The sequence below is a fragment of the Rissa tridactyla genome, chromosome 21 (assembly GCF_028500815.1).
Source record: "Rissa tridactyla isolate bRisTri1 chromosome 21, bRisTri1.patW.cur.20221130, whole genome shotgun sequence".
NCBI classification, from domain to species: domain Eukaryota; kingdom Metazoa; phylum Chordata; class Aves; order Charadriiformes; family Laridae; genus Rissa; species Rissa tridactyla.
Genome location: NC_071486.1, coordinates 2,149,953 through 2,169,562, shown reverse-complemented (window position 1 = coordinate 2,169,562; position 19,610 = coordinate 2,149,953). Strand labels below are relative to the sequence as shown.

At 44.3% G+C, this 19,610-nt stretch overlaps 1 protein-coding gene across 9 annotated transcripts in view; it reads right to left on the bottom strand.

The window, feature by feature from the left end:
- Window positions 1-889: 889 nt before the first annotated feature.
- KCTD20 (potassium channel tetramerization domain containing 20) overlaps window positions 890-19,610 on the bottom strand; it is a 29,800-nt gene continuing 11,079 nt past the window's right edge. For 5 of the 9 annotated variants that reach the window (XM_054180957.1, XM_054180958.1, XM_054180960.1 and 2 more), the window contains 7 exons: window positions 9,317-9,516; window positions 8,321-8,600; window positions 7,319-7,421; window positions 6,656-6,776; window positions 5,496-5,693; window positions 4,873-4,983; window positions 890-4,275 (listed from right to left, as the gene is read on the bottom strand). In XM_054180957.1, coding sequence (XP_054036932.1) covers window positions 3,983-4,275; window positions 4,873-4,983; window positions 5,496-5,693; window positions 6,656-6,776; window positions 7,319-7,421; window positions 8,321-8,600; window positions 9,317-9,467 — 1,257 coding nt within the window. In that variant the 5' untranslated portion in view covers window positions 9,468-9,516 and the 3' untranslated portion in view covers window positions 890-3,982. Of the gene's footprint in view, window positions 4,276-4,872; window positions 4,984-5,495; window positions 5,694-6,655; window positions 6,777-7,318; window positions 7,422-8,320; window positions 8,601-9,316; window positions 9,517-14,874; window positions 14,898-18,624; window positions 18,758-19,610 lie in introns of those variants that run through there. The other 4 variants (XM_054180954.1, XM_054180959.1, XM_054180955.1 and 1 more) reach the window with 4 other exon arrangements.

Sequence of the window (19,610 nt, the reverse complement as noted above, 5' to 3'; positions counted from 1 at the left end):
GTAGGGGTAACTCGTGGGTTGAAGACTGCAGTTCCAAAAGAGGTGCAGCAGACATGAAGAAATGAGCATCACTAACGATGAAAGACAGGGCTGAGCTTCAGAAAAATGGAGCCTTCCTGGGCAGAACGTGCCTGGCAGGGGTGGACAACCCTGGCCTTACTCATGCCTGGGTGTCTGCATTGGGTAAATGTCACTTCAGTTTACCAACTTCAGGGCAAGTTGTTTTTAATCTTTTCCTCTTTCTATTTTTAAAAGGGATAATAAGCAGTGAGCAAGTGGCATTGGAAGCAAAGCCATGACCCTTCCTTTTTTTTCTACCAGTCTGTTACACGCCAAAATCAACTTGCAGTTCTTATTTAATTGCTTCACATTTGTGACAGCTCCACTTGTGAGTACAAGCTCCTTTTAGCACTTCAGTAATTCCACTAAATTCCAGCTTTGTTCAAACTCTTAACGCTTTTCTCAAGATTCATCAAGAAAACCTTTGAAATACATCCAACACTGCAGATGGAAATGTTTTCTTCCAAAGACCGAAGTAGGTAGAAGTGGAGAGCATCTTTCACAGTATCTAACCAAAAATAGCAGAAGGGCCTGTTAGAGGTGCCACATAGCTTGTGGGTCAAGTCGTGTTGTCTCATACCTGGGTTATGTGCTGCTTTTAGAACATCACTGCGCTCAGCTGCTGAACATCGAGGTCCTCCCAGCACAAGGGGTAGTGACGCTTCTGCGCGGCTGCTCCAAATCAACCAGGCTCTGTCTGATGCGAAACTACTTCTAAGACTTCGGGGTCACTTTATGAAGCAAGGACACAGCCTTTGAGCCATCCATCCCCTGCCCATTCCTCTAGTCCACAATTAAAACAATTTTTAAAAGAGCCAAACAAGCCACATATAACTTATACTTTAATACAGAAAAGAAACCATACATCTGTAGTTCATACACACCACAGGGAACACTCCAGTATTTCTAGAATAAGACAAAACTGGATCTCGTACCTGAACAGTAGGTGACAATGAGAGAAGGAGGAAAAGCAAACACATACTTTTTCAATTTCATTTAGTGTTCTAAGGGAACTCACACTACCAAGAAAATAATCTAGAATTCATCTTTAATTACTTGGGAAAGCCAACAAACTACAATGGCTTTTTGGACTAATAAAAACTGTGTGGAAATCATGGAAGCCAGATACCTCCAGCCCACGCTGAAGGTCCAACTGATTACACAGAGCACCAACAAGCTCCTCCAAGGCATTGACAGTCTGTAACCCTCAGGCAATGGCTGGTTGCAGTGAAGTGCCTGGGGTCACCATTTCTAATAAACTGGCTAAATCTTTCAAGAGGCCCCGCTAACACTGGGCTCAGGGACGGGCTCCGGTGGGATTTGTTTTGGCTGAAGGTGGTACTTAGCTGTCAGGTCCTGTAAGGTGGCATCAATCCAGGCTGGACAGGACTTTGAGCAACCTGGTCTAGTGGGAGGTGTCCCTGCCCAGGCCAGGGGGGCTGGAACTAGATGATCTTTGAGGTCCCTTCCAACCTGAACCATTCTGCGATTCGATGATAATGTCAGATGTTCGGCATCTGATGCCTTGACGCAGTCCTGCAGGGCAGTGCTCAACAACATGCACGTTCAAGTCCTTAGAGCCGAACATGTGTATACTCCGATTCCAAGTCAGCTGGTCGATACCCATACACATTTACTTAAAACTTACAGTGCTGTAAAAATAAATACACACACACACACAAAAATCCATCGGGCTGTGGGGCAAGTTCCATCATTGCTGGGGGACAGTCTCACCAGTGCCTTTGCTTGACTTGTGGGAATGGCTCGTTACCAAGGCAGGTGATGGGTTTGGTCTGGCCCTCGGCTGGAAGGTTAATGGTCCATATGTCTTCCTTTCTCTACTACAAAAATAGAAGTTCATCTAGAGCAATAATGGAAAGTGATTGCACACCACCTCTGTGCAGACACTGAAGGACACTTCTCTAAACCGATCCAATGACACGCAGGGAGGAATTTTCAAAAGTAATCAGGTGGACGTGGGCACCCAAACTCTCAGGAAGTCCTGGAGCACTTTTGGAAATCTTCCCATAGGCACTTATAAAAGAAGAAATCTATTTGCTGCACTTAGGAAAGAAGCTAAGAACAGAAACACTGCAAATAATGGAACCTGCATCCATACAAATGGGAACTAAATATATCAGCAAGTATATGCCTTGGCAGAGATTTTGTTACTCTTCACTAAAACGACACCCATAAACCTCCAGGAAAATTTGTGATTGATGTTGTCACGTTCCTTACACTGAGGAAGAAAACCCGCCTCATTAGCAGCAAAACAGTAACAGCAATCTTCTGTGCTAAGTCTACCACATACTTTGCAGACAGATGGAGAATAATAATTGGTTTGATGATGCAACCCTGACAACAAAGGATTAAACTTTTTAGGAGCAGACTGATACCTACCTCTATTTTGCCAAGTATCACCAGGTAACTCAATGCCTAAGTGTTACAGGTTTCAACAGCAGGCAATTGCAAGAGAAGAACTGACCTGAACTTAACTTTGCAAAGGAGCTCTCTCCCCCTGTTTCTTTTTGAAGGGATTCAGCTTTTCTTTGCACCAGCACCACGTTTAAGTACTCTGCTTTGGGTACGTAATATCTCTACACAGCCATCAGGAGCGTGAGCTGTTCAGGGGGTTAAGGAAGCCTACGGGTAACTCCATGCTGCAGGAACGGGACCAGCAAGGCTCTAATATAAGTAACCGAGCTAAACTGTAAGTCTATACTTACAGTCACAGCTTTGTTGGCCCCGAATCCAAACTGAACAGAGCCTTAACCACAGACTAGGATAACATATTCAGAGCAGCAAAGGAGAGTAGTTCCCAGGTATGTGTATTTTTCGCTACTGAACGCTTTGTTTGCTATTGATATTTCTTACCTGCCTGACAGCAAAATGGTCCAAGTCAGCTCCAAACTGGGAAGAAAGTAGCTGGCCTTTCAAAGCTGCAACAGCGGAGTGCTCCTTGGAGAGTCTACAGGAATTTTGGCTGGCTAAGGTTGAGGAGGATCAAGGATTTTACTCAGGTAGTAAACTGGCTGTACTGGGAGCTCCTCCACCGGCTTTTTTTTGCCTTAGCAGGGGGATGGAGACAACTGAAAGTCTTTAGCATGCACAGTCACCTCTAGAAAGCTTCTTACATCTATTAGGCTACTAAACAGATTTACTTTGTTGGTAAAATATCAACTACAATCTCTTCTTATTTGCTTTTTCCTTCAGCGCAATCTACTCGTTTTACTGAACTTAACAGACAACATCCCTAAAAACAGTGATTCCAACTTATGGAGAAGTATACATGGGAAATTCCTGCAAACAGGCATATGCTTCCTACTTGAACTAGTTTGTCCTTCCCTAGAACAGCAGTACAACATGCTGGATGCAAAGCCAGGTGGCAGTGTAAACAGATTCCTCCAAACTCAGGATTTTGCTGTCATTCCTCCACACTCAGGATTTTGCTGTCACAACTGTGCTACATTTCTGCTGGTTGATGAAAGAGCATCATCTGTCCTGCTTTGATGTTGCGTCCTCTGTAACTGATTATCACAAAAGCAAAGCTAAGTGCCTAATGGTAAAGGAAAGCTTTGTCTTGACAGGCCCAGAATTGCCTCTCTCACGTCAAACAAGACGTTTCTAAATACTGCTGCTTCTCTTTTTAGAAGTTTAGGTAAAATATTCAGCACCCACCAGTCTGAAAGCCTTTGTAGTAGAAACAAACAGCATAATTTCTTTTTGTTTGAGGAGACGTTGCTTTTGATTGCACAATTAGACTATGGAGTGTGGCTCTTTATTAACATGCTTGAAATATGACAACGTAGTAAGAGCACGAACGAGGATAAAGCACCTCGCAGGAGTCTGTGTTCCATCGCCTGGGATGAAACTATGCTGAGACGTTCCCACATCAAGCAGGACTTTCCACCCTGAGCCACGACTAATCTGGTAGATCGTTAACAGCCATCTGGGAGAAGGGCGCGTTTAGCCTGTCGAGTTCATCTACTTGTGGGGGGTGATGCATTACAACCTCATGGTCCTCTGAAACGTCATCACCCACAGTGACTAGGTTTGTTAGAGATTTGCTCCGAACACACTGGAAATCAACGTGACGGCTTTTGCCTTCTTCCTTTTCCCATGACATCTGGATGAACGGCCGTTGAACATAGTTGTATATCACTTCTGACCGGCCACCGGGCCTCCTCTTCACCTTCTCTTTACAGGTGGGATATCCTGAAAACACAGACAGCCAGTCAGTTGGCACCACACACCTTTTGACTTGCGCAAAGGGACAACAGGATCGCAGAAGAACAGCCAGGCAGTAATAATTACGGGGGCAGGGGGGACTTGCGGACAAATGCTCACATTCCACGTTATTGGCTTGCTTCCTTTTCCCCTGAAGAGACGGTGCAGCCCTGTGTGCAACCGTATGACCAACGGCTGCGCAGCATTAGCCATTTGGTGTACTAACAGCTACTAGGAAAATCCGAGTCTCCCAGGACAGAGCACAGCATTCTCTAAGATCCGTAAGGGATCGGCAGGTGGAAGCATTTGACTCCTGTTTCCTGTTTACTCGGTCCTAAAGAGACAAAGCTTGCTGGTACATGCTGCATATCTTTCGTTTTCCCTTAACTTTTAAGCATCCTGGCCAATTTCAGTGTAACATGCTAGAGGTGAAGGAACATGCCCAGCTTCTACTAGTTTCATAAAAATAAATGCCTAGTAAAACACGGAGCAAAACAGGAAACGCCTAGAGTCCAGAGGAAACCAGGCTTTACTGACCACGGAGTCACCTGTTTTACGATTTCCTTTGTTGAAGAAATACTTTACCTTCAATGCCAATGCGAATATTTTTCAGGCCCCGCTCCTTTAATACAGCTTTTGCAACATCGCGGTTCTCAATGTACTTGAAGAATCTGTACAGCTTGGAACTGTAAAGGACTTGAGAAAAAAAAAGGGTGATTAGAATCTATGAGGAGGACCTTCTCCCCATTTATGACATGCTCAGCTGTGGGGATGCCAAAAACCAGGTCTGGTTTCCAAGAACTACTTCAGGCATCCGTTCTCATCACCGGGATTGTCTGCACTTCCCTGGTGGGAGGGCCGGGATGCGCGTTACAGCCTGGATAGAATGGGTGGTGATGGGTTTTAAAGCAAAGAGCATTCACTCACTGGGGAGCCAGGAAAAGGCTGAGGGGGCGGCAGTAAACAAAAGGAAAAGGTGCAGTGCGTGGCGTCAGACCAACGCAGGCAGCCAGAGCACAGCTCTAACTAGCCAGGCATCCTGCCTCTAACAGCAGCCAGTTCAGAAGGAACGTATGAAACAGGACTCCATGTGCCAGCATCTCTTCCTGGAGGAAGACTGCTGTTTGGGCAACAGGTTCTTTTCTTATGGCCGCACGTCTGGGTGTACACTAAACACAGCCCCAGGAGCTCCGACGTGGTGCCCTTACTTTGCGAGTACTCCTCTCCCATCGGAGGTGGATGATCTTCATCCCAGTCCACAGTGTCTTCATCCGTCAGCACGACGATATGGCATTCACGTTCCCCTTTCCTTGCGCTATCCACCATTATAGGCAGAATCAGCTCCTCCAGGTAGCTGTCAAACTGCTTGTGAGCACCGTCATTGGAGAGCTCATGTAACAGAGCGCCTAATGAGACAAAAATCATACGATGAGCTTTTTTACACAGTATGAAAATGTGTCTCAGCTCTACACTTTCCAGATACATTCCACAACACAGCCTGCATTCTTCTTTAGCCAAACTCCTTAAAGTATGTTCAGATGCATCAACCGTCTCCAGCTCCAGAATTGGCACAATCAGATACCTGAGACTGCATTTCAAATGGGATGCAAATTACACCATGGAACCATTACATTACCATTGAAAAAACACCAAGGTCCAATCAATACAGCAAAACAGTAACAGACTAAACAATTAATTCATTATGATACTTAAATTTCCAGCAACAACCTCTGTCCTTGAAAGCACATTTTCTGCCTTGTCTGTGATCCCTCATCAGAGGACAGGGCAGCGAATTCCACCCACGGCCTGTGCCACGATACCATATGCCCCATTTCAGTATAGTGCCTTTCACAGATTTGCTTATCTTGAAAGTACCTTTTTTTTTGCCAGCATACCCACAAAAAACTGCTCCAAATCAGATCCCTTCATGACTAGGAACTCTCTACTACTTTCCAACTTTGGTGTCTTTGATTCCTGCTCTGCTCCTCATCTGTCAGCTTAAGTTATTCACGATTCTCTGGTACATTTTAGATAGGAGTCATAACCCTGCTCTTAGCTTTCATTTTATTTGGCTGTAACGGCAAGCTCTTCTTCTCAGCCTCTGTTACGAGAGGAGACTGGAATTTTGACAATTTCAGTTTGCTTTTTTGAGCAAGGTGTCTGCGTTCGGCAGGATTCAATCACTTCACGTTGGACTGATGCAGCAAAAAAGGAAGCTGTTTAAATGCAACACATACATGAGTCCTAGTGGAGTCCATACCTTCATGCTTAAACTAAAGCACACAATTAAGAAATGCACCGAACCGGGATCAGACTGCTCAACACCATGCAGATGACCTCCTAAGAGCTGATTTCTCTCCATACTTACTTAAATCTTGACATTTGATTGTGTTGAAATCAAAGTTTATGCAGAGGTAATCACATGTGTCTCGAAGGTCTGGGATGGAAATCCCATCAGGGCAGTTAATGATTCCGGTTTTGTAATAATCCTGCAAATAAAAGGATAATTTTTGGAGAGAAAAATTAAGAATAGCTTAGCCTCTGATAGTTTTTAATTAGTTCTTTGGTCTGTTAACCAACATTTGAGAGTTACAGAGGTTATATATAGCTCTGTGAACAGTCAAAACAGCCATGCTGGTCCGAGAATCTACGTCTCTGCAGATTCTCTTGGGTCTGATAAACGGTGAGCTCCAGTTAAAAGTTTTCCCATGACACAGGGTTTCATAACATCTCATACGCAATATGTGTTTCTGTGCAACCACAAGGACAGGACACAGCTCAGGAACTACAACGGCATGACACAAGAAAGGTAAAAGGCAACATGAACAAGTACCTGAAATGATGACTCATACCAAGGCCTATTATATTTCCTTCTTTTTATATCGCAAAGCAAAACAGTAATAAAAGAATATGTCCCCAGGGGGTGTGCAGCTGCCTGGGAGATGGCTCGGTTTTACACATGTGACAAGCAGATTGTTTTGTTTTTTGGTTTGTGTTCCCCCCGCCCCCCAATCTGCAAAGATCTCCTTACCAGCACAGTCCGGAACACAGCCGAGCTAATTCCTTCCGCAATTTCGTATTCTCCCTTTTCATTTGGCCTGGTGAAATTATATTCTCTTCCTGGTCCAAACATTCTGAATAGATAAAAAACTATGTAAGTGCACAAGTATGCTTAAACACACTAATTCTAGAGGCCAATAGGTGCACTGAGGTTAAACAAAACCAGCAGTGATACGTATATACAGTAACTCGAAACCTCTACTCCAATCGCTTACGCAGTAAATAAGCACAAGAGCTGTCTCGGCTAAGTCCTCCTATAGCTGGACTCTGTCTGTCGCTACAGCTACTGTATTGTACGGAACAACCACAGTTTAAAGGAACAGCTCATTCCACCCTGGGTCAGGAAATACCCTGGCAATAAAGCCCTTTCACTGAGGCTATGCAAGATAACCCCCCGCCTGCCTTCCGATCCCTTGTTTTACACAAAGACCTGTGCAAGGGTTAGTAACCCCACAGAACCCGTCTCCCTTTGGCCAGAGAGGGGTCAAAGCGCTGGTGGCAATACAACAAATGAGTGTTTCTTGTTGCATCAATAGGCTACAACCTCTAAGCCACGTTACAGGGAGCTGAGTAACTTCTCTTGTGGGAGAGTATCATAAGATAACAGCAGAAGGGGGATGGAGCATTATCATTTTCCCCATTTTGGAAGGGAATTTATCAGCTGTGAACAGATGTACTACTTACAAACAAGGCAAATACTCAGAGAGAAGGCAAAAGCGGACTGTGTCTAGCTGAAAGTGCACATTGTTTGAAGGAAGTGGACTGAAGGGAGAATGTTATCTAGAAAACTACCAACTCTCTCTACATCTGGTCTTATCTTCAAGGCCTCACAAACAGCCAAGTTCTGAATGAGGTCAACCTCATTTCGCTTGTGCGTGCAGATGAGATCACAAAACAAAAATTAAGGGTTTGTTCCATTTCAGCAAACATTTGACCCCCTTGAGGTATCCTGAAAATGGTGGAAATCACCCACCTTCCCAGCATAGTATCAGGATGAGCTGTGAAAATCTGTGGATTCACTGCAAAGCGAGTGCCATCTACCACAAGCGTCACTTTCTCTGGAGCCACTGTTTGTGAATTGATGCTTGAAGACAGAGCGCAGCATCCATGGCGTTCCTGGGTATTAAAATACTCTGACTGTCTCTTACTTCCATCTTGGAAATGACAGTTGTGCGTGTCTTCAGGAGCAGACAACATGCTAGTGATCTGGGGAGTTACTGGACAAGCGGCGTGTCGGCATTCAGAATCTAAAGCTGAGAGAGACAAACAAATATGGCAAGGGTAAGACATAATTTATTGAAAAACATAATTTCATAGTAACACTTTCTACTGTAATGAGAGAACTGAGTCATACAATAACAAAGGATGTCAATATACCTAATTGTCAGGGTAGCGTCATGACATGAAACCAGACTGCATTTTCAAATTGAGCTAGAGGTTGGATTTTAGATAAAAAATTTTGTACAAACTATGATGCTTAATACTCCTTGTTAAAATAAGATGGATTCAGTGGGGAAAAGAGCAGGAGCACAGGAATTAGAGAAGGCCAGAAATACAGACACTGATGCCCAGCACTGACACCTACTCTCGCAAGAAGGCTGGAGCAGACACACACACCACACTAGAGGAGGTTTAAGCCAGCAATGCTCAACGCCCGGTCCTGGTGGGCACACAGCTCGGCAGGACTGTCACGCTGCTTTCGGTTTATCTGCCTGGGGACAGCCTCAGGAGGAGCTGCACGTTGGCCGGCCAGGGCATACCCATGTGATGATGTTGCCAAGACAGCAAGACCCTGAACTCTGCTGTGGACCTCTGTCCTTTACACCAGCCCGGCACAGGCAGGGTATGAACATTCTGCACTCCCCAGTACAAACTGCCTCGGGACACTGGAATTTTTCCAAAACATAACACCCTTCAAAAAAAATAAACATCTCCCTTAAAGGCTACTCTAAGGCTACATTATCCTTACCCTCAGTCCTGGGAACTGCAGCAGGGCTGTGACCTCCTAGCACCACATTACTTTCTTCTGACTCATGGACTGCTACACTTCTGTTTTCCACAGAGCAACTGGACTCTGGATTTCTTGACCAGTCTGTCCCACCAGCACAGTTAACATTCATGCTGGGCCTCCGTGATGTCAGGAGTTGGTTGCGTTTCCTAAGAGAAGAGCTGGGAGAGAAAATACCAGGTTGTTAATTTTGGAAGAAACTCCCAAGCAATGAAGCTCAAATCCCTGTATCTGGTACCACGAGCAAAGTCCCTCAGGCTCCAAAGGCTTTTCTTCAGATACTTCACTGGGCTTCAGAGACGCTTATGATGCCAGTTATGCCCCTACACTAACCTAGGAAGGGGTGGGGGGGGAGGGGAGGTACTAAGTAAGCAGGGGTCTGCTTAATCTATAAACCTTTTCTTTTTTAAAAGTAAGTCTAAAGCTGCCAATGTCTTTAGATCACGTGTGTGTTCCTGCAAAAACCCTCCAGGCAGTTGCCTGACCTCCAGACCACTCCAGCCCTTTAAAAATGTTTATGTACCTCTTGATTCCCAGCACTGGCAAAATGAGCTCGGGAACGTGGCTATAGCCCGAAATACAACCTTTTCCCAGTTAACAGCTCAGGCATTGCCTCTTAACCACTCTGAGGTTTGACTAGGAGGTTCCCTGCTCCCAGTGATTGCTTTTTTTTTTTTTTTGTCTTCCTCCTTCTTGACTTATCACCTCCTGCCACATAGTGCTCACCCCAGCATTTAACCCAATACAGTCCTACACACACACCCATATCACGTAGAACAGCCTCGACTGCAGCGGCCTTACATCCATCCCACCCTGGCCCAGCCCGACACACACTGCTTTAACCAATGCCCTTCAAACCTTAAATGTTCTTTCAGCACACACAGAGAGACACCTTCCATTTTTGCACTTTGGCCATTTCACTCTTAAGTGAAATTCTTTTCCCCTGTTCCTATCTTTAAGACTCGCTTCACTCCACTCCTTTATATCTTCTAACAGATCTCTTCTGCTGCGTCTTTCCCTCACTCTCGTTGGCATGTATTTTGTCCTGCTATTGCTTTGGACAAGAAACAGCTCTCCTTTTCTTGGCCTTAAGTGTTTTCCTTTCACTCTCTCAAGCATAAAACACCAATTTCCTCATTAATGAATTTTCCCAATTTCCCCCCTGCAGAACAATTGTCCTGTGTCTTTTTCTTGGCAGAATTAAGACTCCGGGGCCTGCGGGTACCATCCAGAAAGCATGGCAGAACACTGACATGGCTAGATACAAACCAGACAAAATAGAGCACTAATAAAACAACAAAATGCCAAATAAGAGTTGGCGAGTTTTCTGGTCAGGACCTGCTGAGGATGAAGGCCTTAATGAGCAGTTCAGTGCTGGGCTTCAAGCCTGTCGTTACTGGCAGTCAGCGTAAGCATTTCATTCTTAATGAGAAATTTAAAAAAGGAATAACAATTCCTTCATCTGTAAAACCGAAACCAAGTTGCCAGTGTTATTAGATCTGTATATTTTTAGAAAAACTGTTGCTTACGCATCATGTGATGTTCATCAGGAGGAAGACTTTTGGCAACAGCAAAACCATGTGAAAAGCTCCTGTGTTCTTTCCTTTTTTAAAGGCTCTGGCTGGCTGGTAGGAACAGCAACCAGGAGCCTACGAGGGCCATCTTGCTTCCAGTAAACTTAACGGCGCATCACTATGCGCCTCTCCTCTCCCCAGCCACCCAGCGTTGGCCGGGGCCGTTATCACAACCCCAGAAAACTCCCTCTCCCGGCACTTTCCAGGCTGTTTCCCTGGGACCCATTGCACCTGCTGCCTGGACCCCGCAGCAGAGAACCCCCTCATCAGTCCCATCAGAAACCCAAGGGAATGCTGCCTTGCACATGGTCACACACGAACAAATCATAGAATGTGTTGGGTTAGAAGGGACCTTTAACGGTCACCTAGTCCAACCCCCCTGCAGTGAGCAGGGACATCTTCAACTAGATGGGGCTGCTCAGAGCCTCATCAAGCCTGGCCTTGAGCGTCTCCAGGGATGGGACGTCCACCACCTCCCTCGGCAACCTGTGCAAGCGTCTCACCACCCTCGTCGGCCAATTTGACCACAAACTCCCCATGAATAAACCTCTGCAATCTTTTGCCCTCTTCCCTCGTGCGCCCCTCGGCAGTTAGGAGGCAGTTAGGAGGGCCAGGCGTCTGCTGGGCAGCGGGACACGGGTGTCTGGAGTCCCCAGTATCGCAGCAGAACATACCAACGCACTGCACAAACCGCCCCGCTCACACAACTGCGGGACAAACCCACTGGGACAGGAACGAGCCGCATAAACGAGTAAACATCCAGAACATGCAGAAAACCGCTGTCTGAAGTAAACTCAAATACGCAAACCCACACAGTGTACTACACCCCAACCAAAAAAAAAAAAAAAGTGCCTTTAAATCAATTCCAGAATTGACAATTTCAAAGGTAGCAACAAAAATTCAACCATCTCCCTATTTCATACAGCCTATTGTAATTATTGTGAGGAAATTGAGTTTTCCAGACAGCAAATCTTAAACTATTTATACAACTAATTCTGTGGTTTCAAACATATTTACTGAATTCCAGACATTATAATTATGCTATATACTTTTTGACCAAAACGCTTTAAAATTTGGTAACTGCACAGAAAGGCAAAATGTATTTTTTTTAAAGCTGCAGTTTGATTTCTGTAGGCAAAAGTGTTTTGAGATGGGGAAAAAAAGTCCTTGTCAAGTGGACGTAATCACCTTGGGATAGCCCTTAAGAGGAGTCATTCTTGAGACTGGGAGGAACACAAACAACATACTGGGTTGTGTCTCAGGAAATCTTTGTGCCCCTCAAACTTTTCTGCATAGAAACAAGCTCCCTGCTAAAACGGAGATGCTCACACGCTCACTTGGGAACAGATCTTGCTCTCTGAGCTGACAAGAACCCCATTAAGAAAACTTGATAAGCATAAAATTTACTTCTTAGGCCTCCTTCTTTCAAGAGCGCTCCGTCGCCGCGGTTCTGCCAATAAGCTCCCCTTGCACTGGCTGAACAATCTCTTAACTATTTAATATGTTAGTTAGCAGAAAGGAGAATTTAGGCAGGGAGTCAGATCAATAAGCAGTTTATATCCAGGCAAACAGCAGCTTTATCAAGGGACACTTACATTCCATAACTTCACAAGAGGCTTGCCTTATAAGCCATATTTAAGCGATGTCAAACAGCATGAAATGCCTACAGACTGGATTATCACAACAATAACATTGCCTTTGATGAAGGCAGCAACCTGTAACTTAATGGTCACCCAAAGATTTGAACTAAATGCACAGACAGTTCAGGAGACCCTGCACGCCATTCAGCAGAGCCCTCTGCTGCAGTATCTCAGAAACTATTCATAGAAATATCATCAGATATGCAGGAACTACATTACATTAATTTTCCTCGATCGTTTCCCCACCCTTTTCTGCTTAACCTGCTACGCAGGATTTTTAGGAAAAGAAAGCCCCAGCTGTTGACATCTTTCTTCTCATTCTTTTCTATTATACTAGGTTTAGCACCAGTGAAAGGTGCTAAAAACTGCAGAGATGGGAAAATCCAGAAACAGATGCTCTTTGCAATCGTGGTGGCTCCTACAAGCATCAGATCTGATTTTCCTCATTAAATCTAGGGGAAGCCAAACGTCCAGCCCTGCTGATAATCAGAGTTAAGCCAGGCTAACATTATTTTCGTGTCTTCTGTCCCCTCTTGGCATGCCCAAATCCTACACATTATGCGCAAAGCAAATGAACAAGGATTCCTTTAGCACATCTGCCTGGTACAATAAATACCCAAACTAGTCATTTAACATGACAAATATATTGCAATCACGCGTACAACTCAGTAGGGAAACTAGTACATAAAGACTTCAGAAAGCCATACTCGCGCCTGACCAGCTTACAAATGTCCTAGTTTCCTTTCATGCCTAGGATCAAGGTGAACTACCCGTGGTGAGAATGAATACCTATAAATAATAATTAGCACCATTCATCTTCAAAGCTTTTTACAAATATTAACTGCTCATTGCTCCTAACAGCCCTGGGAAGCACTGCAGGGAAGCACTGCAGGGAAGTCTTTTATGAAAGAAAACAGGGACATGGAAAAAGAGACCTAATCTTCAGGGCCAGCCGCCCTAACTAGGTGTTATGCTGACTTTTAGCACGTTCACTGCTCGAGCTCCCTGGCCGCGCACCGGCAGTTACCCCGCGGTTAGCAGCACAAATACTAGCAGGTTACCATCTTCTTTTGAGGTCTGTTTCCGTGCACGTTTCTACCCTGTGGCGAGCATAAATTGGCTGGGACCGCAGAATTGATCACGAGGAGCAAAACAAACACCCGGATTTCTTAGCTCATTTCTCAGTAACTCGTTTGCACATTTGGAGCCTGAAGGACCAGGTAAGGACCAGCCTGCAGAGGAGCTGAAGGCTCACAGCTTGTGGACAGCTGGATTTTAGGAGCTGGGAACTCATGAATATCAAAAGCCCAGTGTCACGTTCAGCACTAGATATCAGAGAAAGAGCTCTTAAGTAGGCTGCGATTTATTTTTCAGTCTTACAGTCAAAAATCAAACTCCACACCTGACTCCGGCCGTTGGTTTTGCCTAGCTGGGAGCGTGTGGGTCCCTCCTCCCTCCAGAGCACGACAGTTAAGAATGAACTCTGCAACCGAACAGGCATCTCTGTTCTCCAAACCACGTGCTGATGGTCACAGTGAACTCATCTGTATTTGAACTTGTTCAGAGCCAACACTTTTGTTGTGAGCAAAATATAGAAGTGATATTTAAGTGGTGTTTTTGTCTAAACATGGGAAACAAAGTTTTATTTAGCCATGCATCTTTGGCACAAACAATTCATGTTACAGAGCTTTTTCGGGGATAAAGAGGCTGATCCTTGTTGTATGTAATTCTTAAGAAAGAAGGAAGCTTACTGGAACGTGAAAAGGCTGGAACGATCTTCATCACGTTATCCCTTCCCCCTCCTAACGAATCTGAGGCACATCCAAACCCACTTCCCAAGGTACACAGTTCTCACCCAGCTAGTGGAAGGAGCTGAATGGCTTAACTTGTGCAGATTAACATAAACAGTACGTAGGTGTGCAAGGAAACAAAACTCAAATACAGTAACATGGCCAGCAGAGAAAACCCATTTAGATGCAGGACATTTTATTAAGCAAAAGATGACGAACACGTCAGTAGTGACTTGCTGGTTTCTAGCTTTTTATCATATTACTTGTTCCTTATCCTTACCATTGGGATTTTTTTTTGTTTTTAAAGAGCCATTATAGAATAGTTTAGGTATCAAGTTTGCAGAAATTCACAGAAACTTCAAAGGAAAATCACGAAAAGCTGAACTGTCAAAATCCATTTAAGAGTAAAGCCCTCTACTGTAACATCTGAGAGCTTATGCACTGCTTCACTGTCATCTGGCATGACAAGAAGGAAGTCAGAAGAGAGTAAAAATAGTAGAAGTGAGTAACCTTACTTCACCATTCAGTCTGCCAACGGCAAATAACGACCAGCACGTCGAGCGAGTGAATCAGATGGTTAGCAATCTTCCTCTCTTCCTAAACCACAGCGTAACCACGATGACTTAAATAAAACTCCAAACAACTCATTTTTAAGGTGACAACACTCCTTTAAATCTACAAAAACATTCCCATGTACAATTATTCTCAGAAATATGAGCAAGCAGGAAACACGCACATGCAGGGTGTGCCTGACCTAATTCTACAGTCTACTACTTTGGAACAAGACGTGTTTCTAATATAATTGCACACCTTTCAAAAAAGAAGTTTAGCCTTGCTTTAATTTCTTAAAACATCTCCTTGGAACATAAAAATAGAAAAATAAGTTAGTAGTGATTGAATTCCTCCTCTGGAGAGAAAACGGGAAATCTCACGGGCTTAAGATAAATCACGAGAAGCATTTCCTGTACATAAGGATTAGCGAATCAGTACGGGGTACGTCTGAACCACACCAGGGAGTGCAGCACAGAGATACCCAAGCCAGGAGAGATCCGCTGGCCAAGGCTTTGCTGTGCCACGCACAACGTGTGGATTTGCCCACTGGAGGCCAGTCGGTGCCCAGTTGCGTCAGCCCTGTGCCACGCCGGGCTAGTAAACCCAGCCCCTCTCATGCACTACTCACCACTCACACTCATCCCCTCCCACTGGCTCTGCTCTCGTGCACCCTGCGCAATTTTGGAATTTGGATTAAACTTGCTATGAAAAAAATATCATATTGGCAAGTAGGCAGCAATGCAACTTTCTAATTTTCATAAAAACTATTCGCTGTTCATCATCAGATGCATACTTGCCCGGAAAGAGGGAGGAAGAGAAAGAAAAAACATACTGCTTGTGAGCTCAGCAGCAATAAAAATTCCCAGGCTGCAGGGAAGCATTCCAGAGGGCTGTGCAGAATGAGAGCAATCCAACCGTTAAAAAGAAAGGCAAAAAGTAAAACTTTCATGTCTATTAAAGATTGAGAACAGATCTGGGGTCTCATTCTGTAAATATGAAGGAAATCCACTGAAAACAGCAGGTTTGAATTTGCATGAGTGAGTCTGGAGTCAAACCCTAGGAATTTTGGCCCCAGCTCCTGTTCATTCCCGCACCTGTAACTTGGGAGTCCCTGAAGATTTTGAAAAATAAAATGGAAAAAGTACGGAAAGGAAACAGAAGAAGGGCACTGGAAAAAACCCTGCCAGGCTGCGTCTGCTCTAGTCTCGACTGAGCTTCCCATCTTATGCTCTGCTTTGTTCCTTTCTGGAAGAGGAAAAACCAGCACCATTAGGAAATTGGAAAACACAAAACAAGTATTAAAACTGCCTATTAAAACAAATCTTCAGTATAAATTGTATAAAACTCACCTAGAGTTTAGAGTGCAAAAAGCTGCCTTTCCTTTTACGAGTTGCTTGGAGTAAACACAAGCCTATCGCAATTCGTTATTTACTCAAAAATAAAAGTGAGCGATGGGCCCACATTGTCAGTACTGCACAGTTCACAATGGAAGAAAGGCATTTCTGAAGCAATGACACATCCTGCTTTTAAATCCTACTCCCTGCTTTCGGCCAAATTCTACAGTCTTTGAACATTTTAAGATTCAGAGGGTCTGTCTCTCAGTCATTAGCAGGCGGTTTGTTCTTTTGTTTGTTTGTTTAAGTATTTTTTTCAGTAGTCAAGTACAAATGTGGTTCCTCGCTTACTATTTCTCTTTTAAGCATAAGACTTGTCTAGGAGATGAGTTTTTGTTCTCTTCCAGAAGGTGAAGGGCCACATGTGAAGTCTCCCACGGGCAGGGAAGTTGGTGTCACCAGACTGCCCTGGGCAAGTGGACCTCCTGGCACAAGGGCCTGAGCCCCAGGCACTGTCCTGTGTGGCTCAACCAAGGGATGCTCAAGGCAATGGGAGATTCGGCAGGTCTGAGGTCGGTCACGCACTGCCACCTGTAGATACGCCTGTACCACAGGAGAACAAGGTAAGAGTGCATTCACCCAAATTGCATCAGATAAAAAAAAAATCTACCTGGAGCCTTTAATACGCTTTTCTCATACCTACTAATGATCCTCGCTTCGTTTTTTGCTATAAACATGAACAAACCAGACAATAAAAGGGTGATTTATAGGTTGAACTAGCACAGGCACATTACAAAAGGCTCTTCCCTTGTTATGAAATAACTATCAATATACAGAGGATTCATTTTCCATCTGGCTTCGAAATATAGATGGAAAATAATGTCCAGCAGGACTGATGCAATGCAGGACGGCCTACAAATTCTGGCAAGAGACAGCAAGAAGGCTGATGAAATGCTTGATTGTTTTCCCCTATTCTGCACATAGTGCTTCACTGTTAGCAAAGTTTACAGACTTACTCGTTCACTTGAGTCTTAACAAAAATCCACTGTTTCTTCAAATGCAATTCAAAACTACGGACTGCAATACGGTTTTAATGGTTTAACGCTGCACATCCACACCGTGATTTCAGACCCAGGGTTCGCCAGGTTCTTCCAGCGCCTGGTTTACACGCCAAAAAGCTCACATCGTTGCTGATGGCGCTGACCCACATCAGCGCCCCACACCAACAGCATCAGTTCTTTTGCCAACCTGTAATCACCGAGACTAATACACGCCGAAAACTTCTTGAGATTTATTAACTTGAAGTGACTTTTCCAAAATAGGCAAGTTATACTGTGGCAGCCTCGTCAACCAAAATAGATGAAGTGAATCCAATACTGTCCTGTCACTGGTTGTCTCAGAAGGGAACAAAATTTCTGAATAAGGCAACAGGTTAACGCTTTTCTAGGGCTATTTCCGCCCCATGGGGCTCAAAGGTACTAGTGCTAAAGAGCACGAACAAGCAACCTGTAAAGGCTATTTCCACTATTCACGCTATTGAGTTTAAGACAGTCATCTGAAAAATTATAGTTCTTCTATTTAATCCTCATAAAGAGCTTAACACTATAGTAATGGCATCTTTGCTAGTGCTATCTGATTAAATTAAATACTAGCAATTTAAATAAAGCTGGCCACGCCAACACACAATATATACCTCCTTTTCAAGGCAGAGGATGGAGCACGCAGATCTCACCAGGGTAAGGGGAAAAACCCCAGTGAAAGATGAGCTGTTGCAAATATAAGCAGGGTCTTCCTCTCTAGAGACAGGTAAAACAAATGCACCCCTGCTAAAATACAGAATACTAGGCTAAATAAAGCTTTAAGCCAGGTGACAGCTACAAGTTACACTTTGTCTTCACCTGTGTTAGACTAAGCTACAAATACTTGCATAAAAATCCACGGAAGCAACAGCAGCAGACAAGAGCTTTGCCCTGTATGCTCTACCCCACCATTTTCTACAAAACCACCTACAAAGCTTTCAGAAGAAAAGCCATGTTTTAACAAAGCATAAAAGACGTACCATAAGCCTTTAGATTTTAAAATGCTATTTTCTTTTTTTTTTTTTCCCCTCAATTTTTCTTCTTAGGCAGTTAAATCTAACTTGGTTTCAAATTCACACCAATTCCAACATCTGCACTAGAAGAAGCCAAGCTTCCCGATGACAAGCTATAGAAAAAAAAGCAGCAGGACAACAGTATTTCTGAGAAGGCTCTAACCCCAAATCCAATGTACCTGCCGCGATCAGAACTTCTGAAGAGAAATAATCACCCGCATTTCCTACGGTAACTCTGGAGCAACCCCCCTGGCAAGCAGCCCCTCACAGACGCCACTGCTCCTTACTTACTGGCGGCTCATGTGTTCTCAGCGCTACCGGTACCAGTATCCCCAAATCCTGCTTTACTAGCGGGAAGCACTAGAGTCCCAGCAGAGCTTCAGAGTTTAAACTGTTTGTGCAGCGACGGTCACTCCCCCAAAGCCCAGATGTCTGATTCACGTAAATATTTCAGTTTAAAAGTCCTCCCCCCCCCCCCCCGAACTGATTCATAAACAGAAAAATCTGTATGGCAACAAATAGCTTTATTTTAAGCCTCCTGTTTTCAGCAAAGCCCCCCCCCGCCCTCCCCAGTCTCTCTCCCCAGCTGCCTGGGTCTGCCTGTTTTCGCAGGAAACGCGTGGTAGAAAAGGCACAGTTTTATTAAACCCTGCATGCCGTACGGTTAAATACACTCCTGCCACACAGCCCTCATGCAGGCAGAGGGGAATTAACTACCAGAATTTCTGAATACGTACCCAACCACGTGCACACAGGCTCCTGAGTCCAGAAGACCTTGGACTTGGGCCCAAACAAATTTACGGTAATGGAGGATAAAATCAGTTATTTTGATATGTTAATTCCCCTCAAGATGCATTGCTAACGAGCCCAAATAGATACTTTCTTCCCTCAGAGCTTGGGTGCCTGTGCACAGCACTGCAGAGGCGTTATGCATTTATGTCACCTGGGAATATTTCCCTCTATTTGGTCTGCTCCACTGTTCTTAATGCTTTGCCCTAAGATAGATCCGGATTGCTCAGAGACTGCTCCAAACACCATTTCACAGAACAACAGAATTAAATATATCCCATATCATCAATAATACATCATTTTTATTGCAAACAGAAGCTGAAGAGGTAGGAAACTATTTCCATCCTGACTCACGCCAGTGATAAAGCATGTGTGTGTACTGTCAAGTTTTAAAGTCTGATCATTACAGAGCACCTGATTAAGGAACGATGCCTTACAAGGTATCTTAAAAACAAACCAACAGATCCAACATAATAAAAACAAG